The sequence below is a fragment of the Quercus robur genome, chromosome 1 (genome assembly GCF_932294415.1).
Source record: "Quercus robur chromosome 1, dhQueRobu3.1, whole genome shotgun sequence".
Classification (NCBI taxonomy): domain Eukaryota; kingdom Viridiplantae; phylum Streptophyta; class Magnoliopsida; order Fagales; family Fagaceae; genus Quercus; species Quercus robur.
This window is the reverse complement of record NC_065534.1, coordinates 10,500,263-10,519,831: the sequence shown is the minus strand read 5'-3', so window position 1 is coordinate 10,519,831 and position 19,569 is coordinate 10,500,263. Positions and strand designations below refer to the sequence as shown.

Genomic DNA, 19,569 nt, shown 5'->3' with positions numbered 1-19,569 from the left:
AACCATAGGCAAAGTAGAAAGTTAAGCCTTAAAAATCAAGTCCGGCAATTTCTCCAAATGAGGCAAATTGTTTTTGCCCATCTACTGTCACTCTTTGATCTCTGCAAATTATCGTTGATGAGCAAAACAATTTAAACTAATATTTTAGGAATGTTTGATATGTATGTTTAAATAACAATTTTTAATTTTTTTAAAAATACATATGAATAAAAAAGTATATAAAAATACATATAATGTTTAAAAATAAAAAATACGTATTTAAACAAATCTACTAAACTGTCCCCCACGAAATAAGTGTCAAACTATCATATATGCTATATCAATTTTGGCGCGCCAACCAATACAAATTAGCCTCCCTAGGCCTAAATTGCAGGCAAAGAACAAAAAGGCACAAAAAACAAGAATTTTTATTTCACACTCCAGAAGTTGAAGTTGCATTATTTAGTCGTACAGAACGTTGAAAAAAAAAAAAAAAAAAAAAAAAAAAAAAAAAAAAAAAAGGTAAGAGAATGTAATGTCACTTTGACATTTTAAAACAAACTTTGAAAAAGGCTGCCTTATGAGACATGTTTGTTGAGCTTCAAGAGAGACCAATAACCTTTCCAGTGGCTGTGTCAAGATCAATGTCATAGAAGCAAGGCCTTGTTGGGAGCCCCGGCATTGTACTCATTGTCCCAACTAAAGGATAAATGAATCCAGCTCCAATGCTAGCTCTCACATCCCTTATTGGTAAGGTAAATCCAGTTGGGGCTCCTTTCTTAGAGGCCTCGTGCGAAAAGGAATACTGGGTTTTTGCCATGCAGATTGGCAGACCAGAAAACCCTTGCTTGCTGTACATCTCAATCTGCTTCTCAGCCTATTTAGACAAAGAGGAGATGGGTCAATAAGCGAGGTTCAAAAGGTTTGCAATAATTCAAAATATTGACATTTGTGACTTCTATTCGTGCTCAAAAGAATGCTCATGGGGAAACCAACTATTGTGATTGCAGTACAAGATTATAAGTTCAATGTCAATAAGAATCTGTATCCTGTTCTTGTTCAAAGTGTTCACCATCATGAACACGATGTTCAGTTTTTTCAATAAAATTCTTATTACCTATTAAAAAAAAGAATTTGTATCCTGTAAAACTAATAGCAAATAGTTTCCTTGGTGAATTAGCCACGAGCTGGAAAAGAGCTACACAACAACTTCTCCAAGCATATTGGTTCCTAATTAACAGTCAGACTTCATAAAAAATTCTTGTCATATTTCTTCACTTTCACCTGGTCTGAACAACGTTATTTTAAGACATTTTCAGATGCACTCAATTTTTTTATTTTTTTTATTTTTATTTTTAAATTTAAAACCAACAAACGACAAAGTCCCAAACTTTGGGGTCCACTATGAAACTTCAGCAGACTAATCGTGCACTAAATAAATGTCAGCTTTGAGTATAATTCAATCAAAATTGATGTCAAAATTAAAATTAAAACCCTTAAAAGATGGGATTTAAAATCATTGATCATGCAATTAGAAAGTGAACTGCTAAAACAATATTATAGAGGTTAGGAGGTTACCTGCTCTGAGTATTCAACACCACTGGCACCATATGACCCTGCTATTGCCTCTATTTTCTCTTTGATACCAGTATCCAACGGATATAAAAACCTTAATGGTTGTGTGACATTCTCACAGGCTTTTTGAACTGCAATCCCAAGGTCAACCTGAAGATCATGATAATTTTATCGATTAGTGAAAAAATCCATCCCTTGCAGTTTTAGAAACATCAATTGCTATCTCCCCATGTGAAGGGAGGAGCTGAATTCAGAGTTTCACTGCCGCCAGCATTCCATCTTCTGGCATCCGCAGATTCAACAGACAACAAAAAATGAGACAACACGTAGTCCTCTGCTGGATAGTGTGTATCTCTAGTGGTCCAAGATATCTATTTCATTAAGTGGTTTTCTTATTGTCAAGAAATCTAACATAATATTGGAGAAGGCATGAAGATGCAGGAGGAGCAGGAATAATTTATGATTCAATGTTACAACTTATTATTAAAGGCCTTTTCTAGGTTAGGTTAAAGAATATAAGTGCATGATACAGAGGCTGCATAAAAATAAGGCCGGATCTGATGTGAGTTTAGAGATTATCACAAGGTTAAATTGGGTTGCAATTCAGAGAAAGATAGTTTATGCTGGAATTTGTAAGCAAACCAAGCTTCTCACTTGGAATAGTCCATAGAGTGGTCACAATAATAGATCAATTAATTTTTCTCTTATATATCCTAATGCCTTTCTGTCAATGAACTTCAGCTCAAACAGCACATCCTCCCCTTGTAAGAGCAAGGTGGAGGGTGAGGTCATGCGTTCAAGACCCACAAGATGGATGAAAAATTTACCAATGAAAAAAAGCTTATTTAGTCATAATGCTTTAAAGTGTGGAGAGTGATGGCCTTTTGGATTAAATAAACTAATTAGTGAAGGGAATGAAGTGACTAACCGCTCCTTTTCCACCATGGGCATGATGAGTACAAATCACAGCATCATATGCCCCAGCAGCCAGCGCTGCATTCCTGACTGCACTGAGCTCTGCCTCAGAATCGGTAGAGAACATGTTCACAGCAACAACGACATTCACACCGTAAGCCTTTGTGTTTGAGATATGCCTGGCAAGATTCACGCAACCTGCTTCAACAAGAGCAACATTCTCATTTAAATAGGCATGATCAAGAGGCTTCCCAGCAATAACTTCTGGCCCACCACCATGCATTTTCAAAGCCCTTATCGTTGCCACAATAACAGCACACTGAGGTGTTAAACCACTATATCGGCATTTTATGTTCATGAACTTCTCAGTTCCAATATCAGCCCCGAAACCTGCTTCTGTGACCACAAACCCTCCAGGTCCCACCAGTTTTAGTGCAATCTTATCGGCCACAATAGAAGAATTCCCATGTGCAATATTAGCAAAAGGACCAGCATGAACAAGAACTGGGGTTCCCTCAAGAGTCTGCATTAAAGTGGGGTTAATAGCATCTTTCATTAGCACAGTCAAAGCACCTCCAACTCCAAGATCATCGGCAGTTACGGGGTCACCAGCCTTGCTATTTCCAATCACCATATTCCCAAGCCTCTGTCTCATATCAGCTAGGGATGTTGTCAGGGCCAAAACTGCCATGATTTCACTAGCTACTGAAATATCAAATCCTGTTTCTCTCACCATCCCCTTCTCTTCAGGACCCTGGCCAATAGTAATCTTCCTCAAGAACCGGTCATTTACGTCCATTACTCTCCTCCATGTGAGCGAATTAGGGTCAATATCAAGCCTAGCAAATTTTTTGACTTCTTGTGGTGTAAGCTCCTCGGGCCTGGTCTTTGAGATACCAAGCTTCTTCAGACGTCTAAACATGATGTCGCTAAAGCTTCGTTTTCCTTCTTTGTTTGGTGGACATAAACGGTTTAAGAGGGCCTTGTCTGATTGGGTTGACTCATGGAAAATCCGGGTATCAATGGCAGCAGCTAGAAGATTGTTTGCAGCTGTTATTGCATGAATGTCTCCTGTTAGGTGAAGATTGAACTCATCCATTGGGATCACTTGACTGTAACCACCCCCTGCTGCACCCCCTTTGATTCCAAAAGTAGGTCCTTGTGATGGTTGACGAAGGCAGGTAACGACCTAATGTCAGAAGCACAAAGGATTGCAAGTCAGAAAATAGCCTAACCTGTTTCCAAATATAGAGTGACCATTTTGAGATGGCATGTATGAGGATTTTACATCTGATAACAGGAACCATAATTGATGCTTTCATAACTCACTCTTCTCAGACAAAGTGAAAGCTTCATAACAAAATCAGATTAGCAGATACAGACTGAGCTGGGACTTAGGAAGAGACTGTTACTCATTAATAATATACAAAACAACCATAGATGAAGACCGAGAAACCTCAACTGCTACCAGGGCGAGAGGCTAAATACAGAAACAAATTCATTAAACACTTGCATTAACAGCACAGATGTTAACAGCAGCAAATCTTCAATGTCTACCAAATCCAAATTTCCTCAGGAAATCCGTCCTATAGTTCACAACTCACCAGGCATTTCATGTGAACAGATCCTCTTTGATTTTACAGAGGTGCATGTTTACAAATCTTACTACCACTCTAGTATTGTTAAATTGACTCATTTGTCCTTGAAAATCTCAGGCTCAGTGTTTCCATCAATCAAAAGAGAGGAAGTATAGACAATAGAGAGCAACACCATGCTTGTCAATTGATTTATTGCATAAAAACGAAGTAATCTACGGATAATTTGTAATTGTTAATTTTGTCCTTATACGTGTAGGAATTAGATTTGACAAAACTAAATGTTGGATTACATTAATGAAAAATTTATAGCCCGTTGAACCTAGACATACCAATTATAAAAGATTCACTTCAGTGTTCAAGCCTAGCTCAACTATTTCCGCACGTGGGCTTGAATGAAATGATATTAGCTTGGTCCATTTGCACCCAAACCTGCATTCCTTAACATATTTCCCAAAATATAGTAATTCATGGAACTGATATATACATTCTTGTTATCTTCAATAGTCATTGATAGCATTTTCCCAAACATTGAGTAGGCACAAGCTCAATTTGGATTTGTTGACAGTGTCATTCTGGCTAAAGCCTAATGGGGGAAATCAATTCAAGACAGACACTCATAGAAGTCAACATGAAGTACATAGATATATAAACAAACTGTAATCTTTTCTAAATTACCTTTTTATCAAGAAAAGCTCCCAATGCTTGACAGAGCCCAACAGTAGTAGTTGACTTGCCTTCTCCGAGAGGAGTAGGAGTAATCCCTCCAACCACCACATAATACCCATCTTTAGATCCTTTAACCTCATCAAGCACAGATAACAAAACCTGCACATTCCAATGCAAAAATACCCAACAGATATCAAAAACTGGTCTATCATTAAATTTTCAATCTTGTACTTATTGAAAGAAAACAAAAGGCAAAACCCCACTTCAATTCAATGCATGCTCATCTATTTCTATGTCTAACCATCCAAAAAAAAGTTAATAAAAAGTGGGGTTTGATTAGAAAAAAAAACAGACCTTGGCCTTGTATTTGCCATAAAGATCATAGTGGTTGGGACTGAGATTGAGTTCGTTGGCAATCTCAGAGATGTGGAGAGGCTGAACCGAGTTGGCTATGTCTATGTCAGCTGGGACTGGAGACACCACCTGCAATTTCCTCACTGTCTTTGAAGAACTCATATTTCAATGAATTCAATTTCTGGGTTTCAATTATTTTGTTGGGATTTTTTTTTTTTTTTTTTTTTTTTTGTACGAGTTTTTAAGATAAATGAATCTCCCTCACTCACTCTCAGCCAAAAGTCTCTGTTTTTGTTTATCAAAAAAAAATAAAAAAAGTCTCTGTTTTTTACTATGAAGCTATGAACAAGACAAATCGATACAACACACGTTGATTTGTGTGTACTTAAATTATATCCTGAGACTCCATCTATGACTATGGGCATGAGGAAGATGATTGGAGTTAGTGAATCTTGTGACATCTTTTGTGGGTCCCATGTGCAGGGGCCAATCGATGCGGTGGCTGTTACTGAGTTTGGCAAGCTTTGGCTGCGAGGGGAGTGGATGAGGCGAATCGAAGTGTGACACGTGGCGTTGAATTCATGGCATAAAATATGTTGAGGGAAAAGCGGTAGGTTAGTGGAGATGCGGGGTATCGATCCCGTACCTCTCGCATGCTAAGCGAGCGCTCTACCATCTGAGCTACATCCCCTTTTGTCTCTAGTGCTTGGATAATAATTATTTATGGCCTGTTTGGAAGTTTTGAGAGGGAGGAGAGTAGAGGAGAGTAGAGGGAAGGAGAGTAGTGGGGAAGAGAGTAGAGGGGAATGATTCCCCTCCACCTTGTTTGGATGTTTTTAAAATTAGTAAGGGGGAAGGGAGTAATTAGCCCTTCCCCTTGTTTGGATGTTTTAAAAATTAGGATGGAGAGGAGAGGAAATGATTAAAATAGATAAATTTACCCCTATTTGAAAATGAACTTGCAACATTAATTTATGATTAATTTGTTAGTATATTTTTTTTTATAATTTTTTTATGTGAATTAAATAATTAACATTAGTATATGATTAAATATTTTTTCTACTTTTTTATTATATTAAAAAAAACCATCTTTAATTGATAATAATTAAAATAAGAAAAAAATGTTTGGTTTGTTTGTTTACCGAAAAAATCAACAAAATATTGAATTTTGACTATTTCAATAATCACAGTCATCCCACCAGGTTGAATATTACGGCAAGGGCTTACAATGACATTGAAGCATAAAAGTTTTGGTTAATAAAAAATATCTATTCTTTATTTTTAGAATCAGTTGAATGATATCTCAAATAAGAAAAATCTAAAATAATAAGCTTTGAAATAACTTTTGACTGTACTATCTGGACCACACAACCAAGAATAAAATGCAATCATATCTTATATTCTTATGGAATAAATAAATTGTTATCCATTTATTCCTGTGTTTTCATAGTGTCTCAAACCATCACTCTACCTTTTAGTATACACACAATACACAACATAAATAACTGAAAATCCAATAGTGCTAATGCTATAATTAATTAAATAGACAAATAGACAAATTTACCCCTATTTGAAAATAAACTTCGGCATTAGTCTATAATTAATTTGTTAGATTAAATAATTATTTAATCAACATTCTCATTCCATCGGTATAAAACTACTATTAACTATTATAAAATAATTTTAATTACCTCAAAAAAAATTATAATAAAAAATCAAAAACCTCCTCCAATTTCCTCAACTTTCCTGAGAAACAAACAATTCCCACAGTTTCTCACTCCCCAAACAGCCATGGCAGCAGCCACCTTCAACCCCAAAACCCAAACCTACACATCCCCAAGACCACCGATTCACCTCCCCACCAACCCCAGCCTCTCTCTCACCTCTTTCCTCTTCCAAAACTTCTCTTCTTCCCCACACAGCCTCCTAGCCAATGTACAGCTCCGTCCTATGTGCTATTGCTGAATAATCTAAATGCATCTCATCTATGAAATACATATCAGAATTAAAATCAGGATCATATTATCCATAACCACATACTTACTAGAATTTGACATTTTAATTAGAAAGATTTTAAATAAAATACCTTGATGCAACAAACTTGATTTCAAATAAAATTTTTGTAAATAATCTTCTTGAATCTTTACTTGATCTTCACCTCAATGACTAATATCTTGACCAATATTATGGTTTTTTTCTTGTTGAGACTAGCTCTACCAGTGTAGCCCAAGAAGTAGTGAAGAAATTGATTTTCACCTTCTCCCAAACGGAAAATACAGCTGCTCTGTTCTTATATACGGGAAACAGAGTGTAACAGAGTTCCTTAATTACTGTATATTAGCTAGCCGTTGGGGGTCAGAGATTTTGGTGGAGCCTAATGCACCCACATAAATATTCGGCTTTTACAAGCTATTTATTTAGACTCCTAATGCACTTAGAAGTTAGAACAGGCGGTGGCTTTCCTTTGAATAATAGTAATACGAATTGCACTTGGACTAGGAATACAAAGTTTCTTCAATTTAAAAACGCCAATCAAATATTCTGCCTATCAAGCAGCAGTACTAATGAATTTATGTTCTTTAACACTTATCATCTCTTTTTGCTTATTTTGGTTTCAAATATATATATATATATATATATATATTGAATTTGATTTATGATACCTGATTCTAATCATGCCTTAGATTGATAACTAGCGCACTGATTTTGTGTTCTGGCTAGAACAAATCTTACTTAACAATACTTTCTGCCTCCATAATCGGTGCTTTTAATAAACCTAACAAACAAAGATTATTTTGGGGGTTAGAGTGTAACAGTGTAACAGAGTTCGTTAGATAACAGTGTTAAATTTTCTCAGGAAACAAACAAAGATTATTTATATAATCAGTTTGTAATTTTGTTAACTTAGAAAGGATAAATTAGGAAATTCATTTTGTCAATAATTTATCTACTCTACTCTCCCTCCAAATCTCTCCAATTTGGGGGAATTAAAAATGAGGGGTTAGAAGTAGTTGAAACCCCTCCAAATCCCTCCCCCTCCTTCCTTAAAAAACTTCCAAACAAGGTAATTAAATTACTCTCCTCCCCTCTACTCTACTCTCCCTCCTTTTTTAAACATCCAAACAGATCATTAATGTAATCTTATGATGACTTGTTTTTTTTTTGGTTCTTTTATAAATGCTTTGATACAAATGGGTTTGAGCTTCCATGATTTTGATTCAAATCTATGTATTAATAACCAAAAATTAATAACAACATTTATGGCACGTTTGATAGACTATAATAGACACCGTAACGTAATAATTATTCCTATAGCTTAGCTATTTTGTAATTTGGTTATGTTTTTATTATAGAGAATAATCATTCATTATAAATAATTAGGGTACGTTTGGTATGTTGTAATAGTTCCTGTAATGGAATAGTTATTCATGTGTAATAGCAATTCGGTCATTTGATTGCATCTTTATTACATGGATTAGTTATTACATTGGAATGACTATTCTTTAAATTGAAGAATATATATTCTTCTTTAAAATGGATGTAATGGCTATTCCTTAGTCTATATAATAGGTTTTAAAATTAATATATTTCAAAAAATATAAAGTTTCCTTATACATCATCTTTTACAAGCTTTTCATATGTAACAACCAAACTTATGAATAATAATAATTATTCTATTACAATGTCTTCTATTCCCAGTAATAAAGATTACTATTTCTAATGTAATTTACATTTAGTATACTAAACGTACCCTTATTCTTTAAAATGAGGAATAACTATTCATCTTTAAAAGGGATGTAATAGCTATTCCTTAATAGGTGTATTTAATTTCTAGAATTAATATATTTCTAAATAAACAAACTTTCTATATGCACATAACAATTATGAAAATAAAAAATAACTAATCTCTCTTTCAAATTTTTTAAAAAATATTATTTTTTAGAAAATATAATAATATGAGTAAAATATTTCCTAAAATATATCTTAAATTTGATTTAAAATACTTTTATTCTATTGTCTTCAGGGTGCTATTATTGTATTGTTACGAAACAAATGAATAGTAATAAGTATTACATTATAACATCTTGTATTTCCTGTAATACCTATTCCTATGTAATTACTGTTACAATCTATCAAACGTATCCTTAGTATTTAGTACTTTTCATGCAATTGATTAAAAGATTTTTATTTTTTATTTTTTCTGTACTTTTCATATTTTATTTAAGCCATTTTAAACTTAAAATTGAAATTCAGTTTTTTTTTTCTCCCTCAAAGACTAATATCTCATATATTGCAATAGTTTTTATTGTGAACCAATCAAAGTAAGAAAATTACTCTCTCTAAAACTTATTTGTTGCAAATTTGAGAAGGAATTTTTTTTTGGGAATTAAAAAAATTGTGTTCCAATCTTGAATTAGACTATCTCACTTTATGCTCATGAAAACACTTCAAAAATTTCATGTGCCAATAGTGTGGAAGATTAAATCTAAAACTTCCTAACCCCAAACCAATAAGGTCACCACTAGAATGCCCTCATAACGGTAATTACAGATTTTGATTAATGTTGAAAACTTCAAAACAAGTGGACTAATAAGATTTCCATGTAACTCTTTGAAGGATTGGAATATGATAATTTTTTTTTTCTCCTTTTGATTAGTACTCTCACACCTTCTTCAAAAAATTATGTAAGACTATAATTGAGTTTTTTTTTTTTTTTTTTTTTTCCATTGTGTTTCAATTTTTCTTTTCTTTCTTAATAATCAATTTTAATTTCAAATGCTTATTGTGACATGAATGGTCAAGCTTTTTCTCAATTTGAGAAGATTTCAAAGGCTTTCTCTCAATTTATTTTTATTTAAAAAATATATATTACCTTATTAGTAAAATATGAAACTCATTATATCATATATGCATAGTTTCGATCTTAATGATACCATTGGATTATAAAAACCACTAATTATTTTTAATATAGTACCTTTAGAGGGATTCCAACATGACATGAGATGTTAGCCATGTTATGAACTTAATAGTTTAAGAGTAAATTGTAAATTACACTCCTAAAGTTTGGGGGTGTTTGAATTTTACACCCTGAAATTTCAGAATTTGGATTTTACCTTTTAAAGTTTGGGTTGTTTGGATTTTACACACTAACGTTTCAAAATTTGAATTTTACCTTTTAATGTTTGGAGTGTTTGAATTTTATACCCCTAAATTCTGAAATTTTAGAGTGTAAAATCCAAATATTCCCAGATTTTAGAGGGTAAAATCCAAACATTTTCAAATTTTAGAGAATAAAATTCAAATTCTAAAATATTAAGGTGTAAAATCCAAACAACCCAAATTTCAGGAGATAAAATCCAAATTCTGAAACTTTATGGTGTAAAATCTAATCACCCCTAAACTTTAGGGTGTAATTTGTAATTTACCATTTTTTTAAATTAAGAAAAATAATCACAACCCTTGGAATACTTAAATAATAACCGATTATATGAATCATGTTTTTTTTATTAATAAGTATACGTGTGTACTTGGTGGATCTTGATTTTTTTTTTTTAATGGGATTGGATTTACGATCTCACTTTTACAAAAAAGAGCGGGTGCCTTTTTTAAAGTACTTATTTATTTATATATTTCCCACACAAATGCAAAATCACCCCTTCGCAGCAGTCTATGTCATTCGTCCTTGGTTACCTTGGATTCTGTTTCTGTTTCTGTTTCTGTATATGTGTCACAACGTGTTGTTTCTTAATTCAATCACACAAAGCTTCCACATCTACAACTGTTTGATAGGTGGGTTAATTATATTAAAATAAGTCTAACTAAATTAACTAATCACAATTTTTTTCATAATTACTTAGATAACATGCTGTGATTAGTATACATAAAAAATGAGCAAATATAAAAGTAACATTGCACATATTAGAACTTGCTATCTCCAAAAGTTATTAAACATATTGCGAAAAAAAATTGTATACCAAACCTTTCTAATACTCAAAGAATAATGTTATTTTATAACAAATTTTAGGTGGTAAAACGTTGGTGGTTATATAATTTGCACTCATCACTTATATTATTTTTTTCATTTATCAATAATAATTTACCACTTAAAATTGTTGTGAAAATATTTTGAAAATATTCGGAATTTCTTACTTATTTTTAGATGAATCTGATCACCTTGCTACACTTGGACTTCACCACACTCAAATGCTCTATTTTTGTTTGGGTCTGGTTTGTATTTAGTGACCAGTAACCATTGGACCCGTTAGACTGAACACATGTCCGCATCGCAACTTGCTTACCCTTTTTGTTTTCCCAAAGTGCTAACTTTTAACGGCTTGATTGTCCCAACACAAAAGTAGAAAATTGAAAAAAATATTCAAACGTTGCGTGCGGGAAATGTCACCTTGTTTGCCAATGTCAAAGAAAGCAAGAAACCTCTAAAAAAGCTAACACTGATAAATAAGAGTCACTGTTTCAGAAGACAACACAGCACCATTAATGTACACAACAAAAACAACAAAGACAATTATTACTACACTAAAATATTGCCAGAATTGCATGGTGTGAGTGTAGGCACATATATTATATCTCACGCAGGCTCATCACTCGTATATTTATATTTGCTGTACAAATCAGTAGGTGACCAGTGTGCATTAAGGGAGACAAATCCAAATCTTTTTCTTTGACTCTGGCTTCAGTGTTTTAGGCCACAAATCAGGCTAAGACACGCAATATCCGGAGCCAGATTTCAAGGACACTGCTCCAACTCACTAGTCACAAGTCACAAGTTGTAATATTTTTGGTGAGGGTCCAAAATATGATACAATTATTGGATGCTCAAGTGGATTGAACAATGAATATTCATTCATGCATTTTGGGCTAAAAATCTCATATGGGTATTGCAGTTCTGGGCTATTTTATACTGTTTGTTTAATTCTTTGTGCATTTCCTGCTGGCTGATCAGGTGCTTGGGCTATAATTCTCATCTGGGCTCATCTGGGTATTGCAATTCTTGGTTAGTTTTTGTTCTATCTGTTCTTTATTTTCAGTCTGTGATTTTGATTAAAAGGACATGGACTTCAATTTTTCATCTGGATGTTGATGTTTTTGGTTGGTCTACTGCTATATATTCTTTCTTTTTTGTTTAGTTTATTGAAAGTGTCGTATATGGTGGAGAGTTGCACTAGTTCATGTAAATTTTGCATTTTTTGGGGGGGGGGGGGGGTTTGAAAGTGACGGTTCTGTTTGCTTATGAATTAAATTGACATATTTTTCGGTTCATGCATGTGGAAAATGACAAAAGAAACAGATTAGATGGGGATTCTTATGTTCAAATGGTAGATTTGAAATTTATTTTGCCCTTTTGGTTGTATTTAATTAATCATCCCCTTCTTTCCCTTCCCTATTCTAACTCCCCCTTTTCCTGACAGATTAAAATTTATCTCCATAAGTCTGCATATTCTTAATCTGTGGTTCTTAAAAGAAGGCTATTTCCCATGTGAAATTGTGATAGTTTTGAAGACTTGATGGTTTTAGAAGTAAGGAGAAGGCTACGTTTGTTATATGTTGTGTGGTGCAAGTATTCTGTTTCTCTTCTATCAAGTAATGTAACACCTTGAGGTAAACAATCTAGATTGTTAAAATTTGGCCTTTGATTGTAGTTTCATTTATCTTCTTCCATATTCTGTGAACCATCAGCAGCATTTTGGCTGTGAAATCTTAGGACTTTTTTCCGCAAAATTTCTCCAGCTCCTAAGAGTATAAAAGGGGATCGTAATTCTACTTTTGAGCCTATTTATTGGTTATTTCAACTGAAGTAGGTGCTGTCTGTACCACTTTTGAAGCCTACCCCTTCGTTTAATTACAAGCTCAAATTATCTTTTGACAATTAACTCTACCTGCTGTAATAATTTTGTTAGGATTACATGTGAACAGGAAATTCCATTGTTGAAGCAACCTCTAATAAGATGCTTGCTTGCAGCTTCCTCCTGGGAAAAATACAGAGCATTTCCCCAACTATTTATTTTTCATCTTCCCAGGCTTCCTTAGAGAACCTAAGATATATAGTTTAGTGACAGTTGTATTAAGTCCTGAGGTGTTCAACTATATGAAACTCTTCTATATTTTCTTCTTGTTCATTGCAAGTTGTGCTTTCCATTTGCAGTTGCATGGACCTTCATTAGGTACTGGTATATACAGATTTGATAAAAAGTAAGGTTTCAATTGGGTATACAACATTCGATCAAAAAAACAAATTGGGTATACAACAAATTAGATCTGTGAGCTGGTTTCTAATATTCTTTTTACTGATGTTGGGACTTGGGAGCAGAAGAATCTGGCACATTTCTTGTTTGTCGTATTAAGCATTATTTTAAAGTAATTCTTTTCAAAGAGAGGGGGTGGGGGGGGGGGGGGGGGCGGAGGGTGAACACCAGGATATGAATGTTGCATGTTGCATCCTACCGCTGATTAGACATAGCCAATCAAACATAGTAATTGACCTGGCTGTAATCATAATTTTTTGGGCAAGTACATAGTTTAATTACTTGTAAGTTGTAATAGTTATATGGCCATCTCCATAGAGAAGAAACAAATTTGTAAAGAAAACAAGAGTAATTGTTTTATAACACAGCATATCTTTATCACTTCCGTATATGATTGATGCTTTCATTATGAATTGTCTGTGTGAAAAGTACCTTCTTTTCTTTACTAGATGTTGTTAGTCTCTATTTAGTATTTAGTTCCTTCAGAAAATCTCTGCAAAATTTTAGTCAACTTTTCTAAGAAGGGTTTCTATACGCTTCAATTTAAAATTCCTTTCTTAAAACTTTAGACCAGTTTCTAATATTGCTGCCTTTTGTTAATAGACATCAAGCTTTCATGTAACTACCTAAAACAATTTTCTGTAACATATAGCCCACAGCAGTAACTGAGCTTCTAATGTGGTTTGAATGACAAGGTGAATCCATCCAAAAATAACAAAAAGTGACACAAGAGAGTAGATTTTTGAGGAGAACATATCAGCATTCACAATTGACAGGAAAACATGTTCTGCAAGGAAGTGACTGAGTCTTGCACTACATCTATGGATTCGGATCTGGCAACTTCTAGTGCTGAGTTAGGAAGTTCAAATTATAGAAAAGCTGACCCTGGTTTAAGTGGAAATCCTGGAAGGCCCTCAAATAATGATGTGCATGACTTACTTGAGTGTCCTGTTTGCATGAATCTAATGTACCCTCCAATATACCAGGTATGTTCTATAGATTCTGGACTAACATGACAAATGTTTTTTTTTGGGGGGGGGGGGGGGGGGTGGGGATTTCATTTCTTTATAAATATTCCTTTTTCTAATGAGAATATAGTTGGGCATGATTGCTTATAGGCAGAGTTACAAAGTTACATGCTTTCATACAAAATGACTTTACTGTAGTTTATGAAGCATTCATTGTTAAGAACAACTAGAAATTGTGATACGAAATGGCAAAGAAGTTATCCTAAATCAGTTTAGAAAAATTCAAGAATGTTATTAAGTTTTCAGTCAAGAAGTGAAGTCCTTGTGAGTAAGGGTGACATGTTAATTGAGTTGACTAATCTTATATTGGCCAAAACTGTGGCCAAAGCTGTTGTCTGGAATGTTGGCTTTTTTCAGAAATTTTTCTACATCTCATTTTGACCACTGTTTTAAATTGCATATAAAGTGACCTCGCTATGATTATTTCAAATGCTTCATCTATCATGGATCCTTCTTTTCTATTTTATTTTGCAATTCAACAGTCATAAAACTGCTTGATAGTTTTAACCATTTAAAATATTCTATTTTGCATTGCATTACTTCCAGACATTTAGTAAAATTTTGTAAAGACGTGGAACATTAAATCATAATAACTTATTTTATTTGGTGTCATAGTGTCCAAGTGGCCACACTCTATGTTCAAACTGCAAGGTTAGAGTGCACAACTGTTGCCCTGCGTGCCGACATGAGCTTGGAAATATAAGGTGCTTGGCTTTAGAGAAAGTAGCAGAGTCCTTAGAGCTCCCTTGCAGGTACCAAATATTGGGTTGTCATGATATATTCCCATACTACAGCAAGCTCAAACATGAGAAAAACTGTAAATATCGTCCATACAACTGCCCTTATGCTGGAGCTGATTGTTCTGTGACTGGTGATATCCCATTCCTTGTCATGCATCTCAAGAATGATCACAAGGTTGACATGCATGATGGGTGTAGTTTCAGCCACAGATATGTGAAATCCAATCCCCAAGAAGTTGGGAATGCTACGTGGATGTTAACTGTAAGAGCTCTTCTCTCTCTCAACACCCCCCCCCCCCCCCTCCCCCAAAAAAAAAAAACAACATACACACACATCAAGGAAATTGCACGAGTGTGTTATATGAGGTAAAGGCAGGGGAAAATTCTTTTCCACAATATGAAGAAAAGTCAATTTGGTTGCTTCAACATGGAATACAAGAAAATAAATATGGACCTCACAATTTTCCTTGATGGGATATGATGAATGCCAGCTGGATTTCCTGTAGAATTATGCATTTACTTTTCTGATTCAATCTGTCAAAAAAAAACAAAACGTTCTTTCTGCCTTTTATTTGGCTTGTGAAAAGAATGGGTGGAACTGGGCTTAAGCATATGAAAAGCTGAAAAAGGAAGCTATATTTGTGCATTATCTTATCCCTTATCCCATCATCACCAATATCCTAGTGGTGATGTAATGCAACTTTGTTCTCTTGCATTCAATTCTATTTGATTTGCACCAACCATCTAAAAAACCATCTTGTAATTCTTTCATCTGGTGCAGGTCTTCAACTGTTTTGGCCGTCAGTTCTGCTTGCACTTTGAGGCTTTCCTTCTAGGACTGGCACCCGTTTACATGGCCTTCCTGCGGTTCATGGGTGATGAAGATGAGGCAAAGGAATTTAGCTACAGTCTGGAAGTTGGCAGAAATGGCAGGAAACTTACATGGCAAGGTATACCAAGGAGTATCCGTGATAGCCATAAGAAAGTACGGGATAGTCAAGATGGATTAATCATTCAGAGAAACTTGGCACTCTTATTTTCTGGAGGTGATAAGCAGGAGTTGAAGCTAAAAATATCTGGTCGTATATGGAAGGAGCAATAAGATATTATAGAAACTGCTTTGGAAATGCTGTAGTGGGAAAATTGGAAGGTGCCAAATTTTTTTTTTTCACCCTGTAAATAGATAGATGTTGTATTTCTTATTGATTGAGATCACTTTTCATTTGTGTAGCAATCTAGGAGGGCATCTTTCCTTTTTTATATCAATGTTTTGGTCTTTCAAATTTACTTGGCATGCATAATTAAAACCTACTCACAATGTTATTGCAGTGTGAGGAATTAAGTATAATAAGGATAAATATGCTCTATAAGCTTTTCTTTTCACTTTATTAAACACAATTGAATTTAAAGAAACATGTCTAAGATGTATAACCAGAAACCAAAAACAAAAAGAAGAAAAGAACAAGAAATGTTCAAGCAGGGATTTGAAATTGGTATATTGGTTCATTTTTTTCCCCTGGTTTCTAACATTTTGTTAGATACATCCTTTAACATTGTTAGTGTTATATATTTCAGTTGACCCTCTTACAATCAAGCCTTATCTCTCCATTATTTCCTGTCAAGGGGCTTATATTTCCCATATTAATCATTGACTTAGCAAAATTGTCAAAGAATTCACTCTGACTATTAGCAAAACGGTTTACGATGTCAACTGTGTCAGCCCCAGTAGTTGAGAACAACTCCTGATCAGTTTGGAGAAGGCCTTGGTTGTTTTGAAGGTTTGTGAAGTAGTTATTATCAAAGCCATTAGGAGTAGAGGGATCAAGATTGGTTATGGCATTGCCATTCCCACCTTCCGGACATGTTTGGCGAAGTGTTCCCAAGTATGTTGTGTCTAGGCTAGGGTCTGGGTTTCCGGTGTTGCTGAAGTTGTAAAGCCTTTGACTGAAAACCCTACATTGTGCCCGCCCAAATGTATGTGCACCTGAAAAACAACCATGTCCATCAAGATTCAAAATGTTAGTCTTATGCATATAGTGAAAGGTAATGCTAACCACATGTGGCATCTAAGTAACAATTAGAACTCCTGATAATAACTTTATAAAATTCACATTGACCTAGTATAAGTATGTCATGGGATGCCTCTATAAAGCAAATCCACACAATTTTGGACATAGTAGTGACATGACCTTTCCCTGTAGGCAATGCTGAATGAGTGTGAAATTTGATAACGGGAATATATATATATATATATATATATATAAAGCTTCAATAATTTCACAATTTGGTAATTTTTGTGATTATTTTTGCTTACCAGATAAAGCAACTAGATCAGTGGAATCAAGTCCCACAGCAGTAAACTTGGCTGTGACGTTGCTAAGGCTTTCAAAAGGACTTGGAATGGAAGTATTAGCACCTGCTTGGTTGGCTGCCTTGCTATCTCTTCTTCCCAATTGAACTTCCCATGTTGGGCCTCCAGCCTGCAACAGTCAATTTATTGTTCATTGATGTTGGGGCAAAGAAATCCCTATCTACTATATATTACCATGCATTTTTATTCACTTGCATACTATTTAATTAAGTTGACTATTTAAATATATTTAGCAGTATAGAATTAAGTTATATTTGATAATAGTGTGTACGTATATGAGTCAATTATTCAAACCCTCAAATCATAATTTGTGTTGCAAAAACATCAATATTTTTTTCGAAGCTCAAATATGAGTTCCATAAATAACCTTATGGTTCATATTTTACAAACAGAAGTTCTTTGTACGGTGTTTTATAATTCTATTTATATCTTGATCGCCTCATATAGTCATACACTCATACCCATTTTATATCATAGTCTATGCTCATTGTTTGCTACAAATTAAAAAAGACAACGTTAGAAAAGAAATTAACAACATTATTTTAAAACTGTTTCAGATCATGATTTCTTCAGTAATAATAGTATTAAACCATCATGTGGAGCTTTAGAAAATATGTACTTAATTAGCCTGTTTTTTGTACGGGAAGTCTTGTAGATTTGAATTCTTTTTTTATCTTTGAAGTCCAGTAATTTGTCTTTCACCATAATTATTAATTACAAGAGGATCGATAGTATTTATAGAGTAGTTGGTTTGACCATTAGCTAACTTGTAACATCAACTTAGAATTAGCGTAACAATTAAACAAATTATAAGAAATTTTACATACGTAGTCCTTGAAGAATTTATAGTACATTCATACGTGTTCAAATGAATGAAGAAATGGCTATAATATTATATTATAAGAATATTTTTTAAGATATATATGGAGAATATATATATATATATATATATATATATATATATATAAAGTTTTGTCCAAACATGATATCATCAAGAACAGACTAAATTGTCATGTGTCTAGGTTTAATTTGTCGGTGTTTTTTTTTCCCATGTCCTCTTGGCTGGCCTGTTTAAGTTTTAAGTAATTTTGCTACAAAAGGATTTTGTGTATTAATCGTATAATTTGAATTTATTATTATTATTATTATTATTATTATTATTAAAAAAGTAATTAATTGAGTGCAAAACAAGATGGAAATTACTATATAGTATATATGTTAGCTATAATATACTAAAAATAATGAAAAACTAAAATGTTTTATAGGACGATATCATGATAGAATTAGTGAATTACCAAAGAAACCAATATCTGAGAGGAAATGGCTAAAATATCTGCACATGAAACTACTCCTGGGCAAACATTCTCTAATGCAGTTTTGATATCATCGACCACATCAAACCCAGCTGCTGAGTCGGCATTAGGAGCTGCATTTTTCTCACTCGCTATGCCATCTGCGTCATCTAGCAAAATTGAGCCATCACACCCCTACATGACCAGATGCGTATAGTGAAATATGTGTTAGCATTTGAAAATATAAAGTATATATAGAAGAAAATTTCATTGCAAAATCTCTTGGGTGCATGTGACACACTATTTGTTGTGTTCTAAAGCTCATACACGTGCATATAAGGGTGCAAACTACAAACAATGGGTTGAAAAGGGCCATTAATTAACTTAAAGCACAACTCTTCTTGACTTCATTGTGCACGCATATATATATATATATATATATATATGCTATTCTTCTTATAGGAGCCTCATACGCAAAAACATACACACACTTGCAGAAATTATGAATGATCAAAGAGAGAAAATTTACATCAACAAAGCAATCGTGGAAGTGAAGGCGGATGAGCTTGGCACCAATTCGTTCATCATTCTGTGCAGCCTGCTGCACCACACCACGTACAATGCTCGACACATTTGCACACGTGGTATCGTAAAACGTAGGGTTCAGTTGAGCAGTAGAACTTGAAAACAATAAAGTCGCAAAAAGAATCGTTACTTGAACTGAAAATGGAGACATAGTTTTATTTTTTCCTTTGTCTTGGGGATGTTGAAATGGAATTGAAACTTC

At 33.9% G+C, this 19,569-nt stretch overlaps 3 protein-coding genes across 6 annotated transcripts; 1 reads left to right on the top strand and 2 right to left on the bottom strand.

Annotated features, from left to right (window-relative positions):
• Window positions 1-387: 387 nt before the first annotated feature.
• On the bottom strand, window positions 388-5,416 carry LOC126720233 (formate--tetrahydrofolate ligase). The gene is made up of 5 exons (XM_050422554.1): window positions 5,088-5,416; window positions 4,743-4,892; window positions 2,483-3,658; window positions 1,558-1,704; window positions 388-856 (listed from the first exon to the last, which is right to left on the bottom strand). The coding sequence occupies exons 1-5, from the start codon at window positions 5,247-5,249 to the stop codon at window positions 581-583; spliced, it is 1,911 nt and encodes a 636-aa protein (XP_050278511.1). The 5' UTR covers window positions 5,250-5,416; the 3' UTR covers window positions 388-580.
• A 6,152-nt stretch (window positions 5,417-11,568) lies between these two features.
• On the top strand, window positions 11,569-16,502 carry LOC126720196 (E3 ubiquitin-protein ligase SINAT2-like). 4 transcript variants are annotated; one of them, XM_050422542.1, is made up of 6 exons: window positions 11,569-11,889; window positions 12,052-12,102; window positions 12,518-12,707; window positions 14,047-14,337; window positions 14,995-15,381; window positions 15,901-16,502. In XM_050422542.1, the coding sequence occupies exons 4-6, from the start codon at window positions 14,134-14,136 to the stop codon at window positions 16,219-16,221; spliced, it is 912 nt and encodes a 303-aa protein (XP_050278499.1). In that variant the 5' UTR covers window positions 11,569-11,889; window positions 12,052-12,102; window positions 12,518-12,707; window positions 14,047-14,133; the 3' UTR covers window positions 16,222-16,502. The 4 variants fall into 4 exon arrangements, with proteins under 4 accessions (XP_050278499.1, XP_050278498.1, XP_050278503.1 ...); XM_050422541.1 differs by lacking the exon at window positions 12,518-12,707; XM_050422546.1 differs by lacking the exon at window positions 12,518-12,707 and having other exon boundaries at window positions 14,004-14,337.
• Window positions 16,503-16,588: 86 nt separating this feature from the next.
• Window positions 16,589-19,569, bottom strand: LOC126720180 (peroxidase A2-like). Its single transcript, XM_050422540.1, has 4 exons — window positions 19,312-19,569; window positions 18,786-18,977; window positions 17,434-17,599; window positions 16,589-17,103 (listed from the first exon to the last, which is right to left on the bottom strand). The coding sequence occupies exons 1-4, from the start codon at window positions 19,516-19,518 to the stop codon at window positions 16,691-16,693; spliced, it is 978 nt and encodes a 325-aa protein (XP_050278497.1). The 5' UTR covers window positions 19,519-19,569; the 3' UTR covers window positions 16,589-16,690.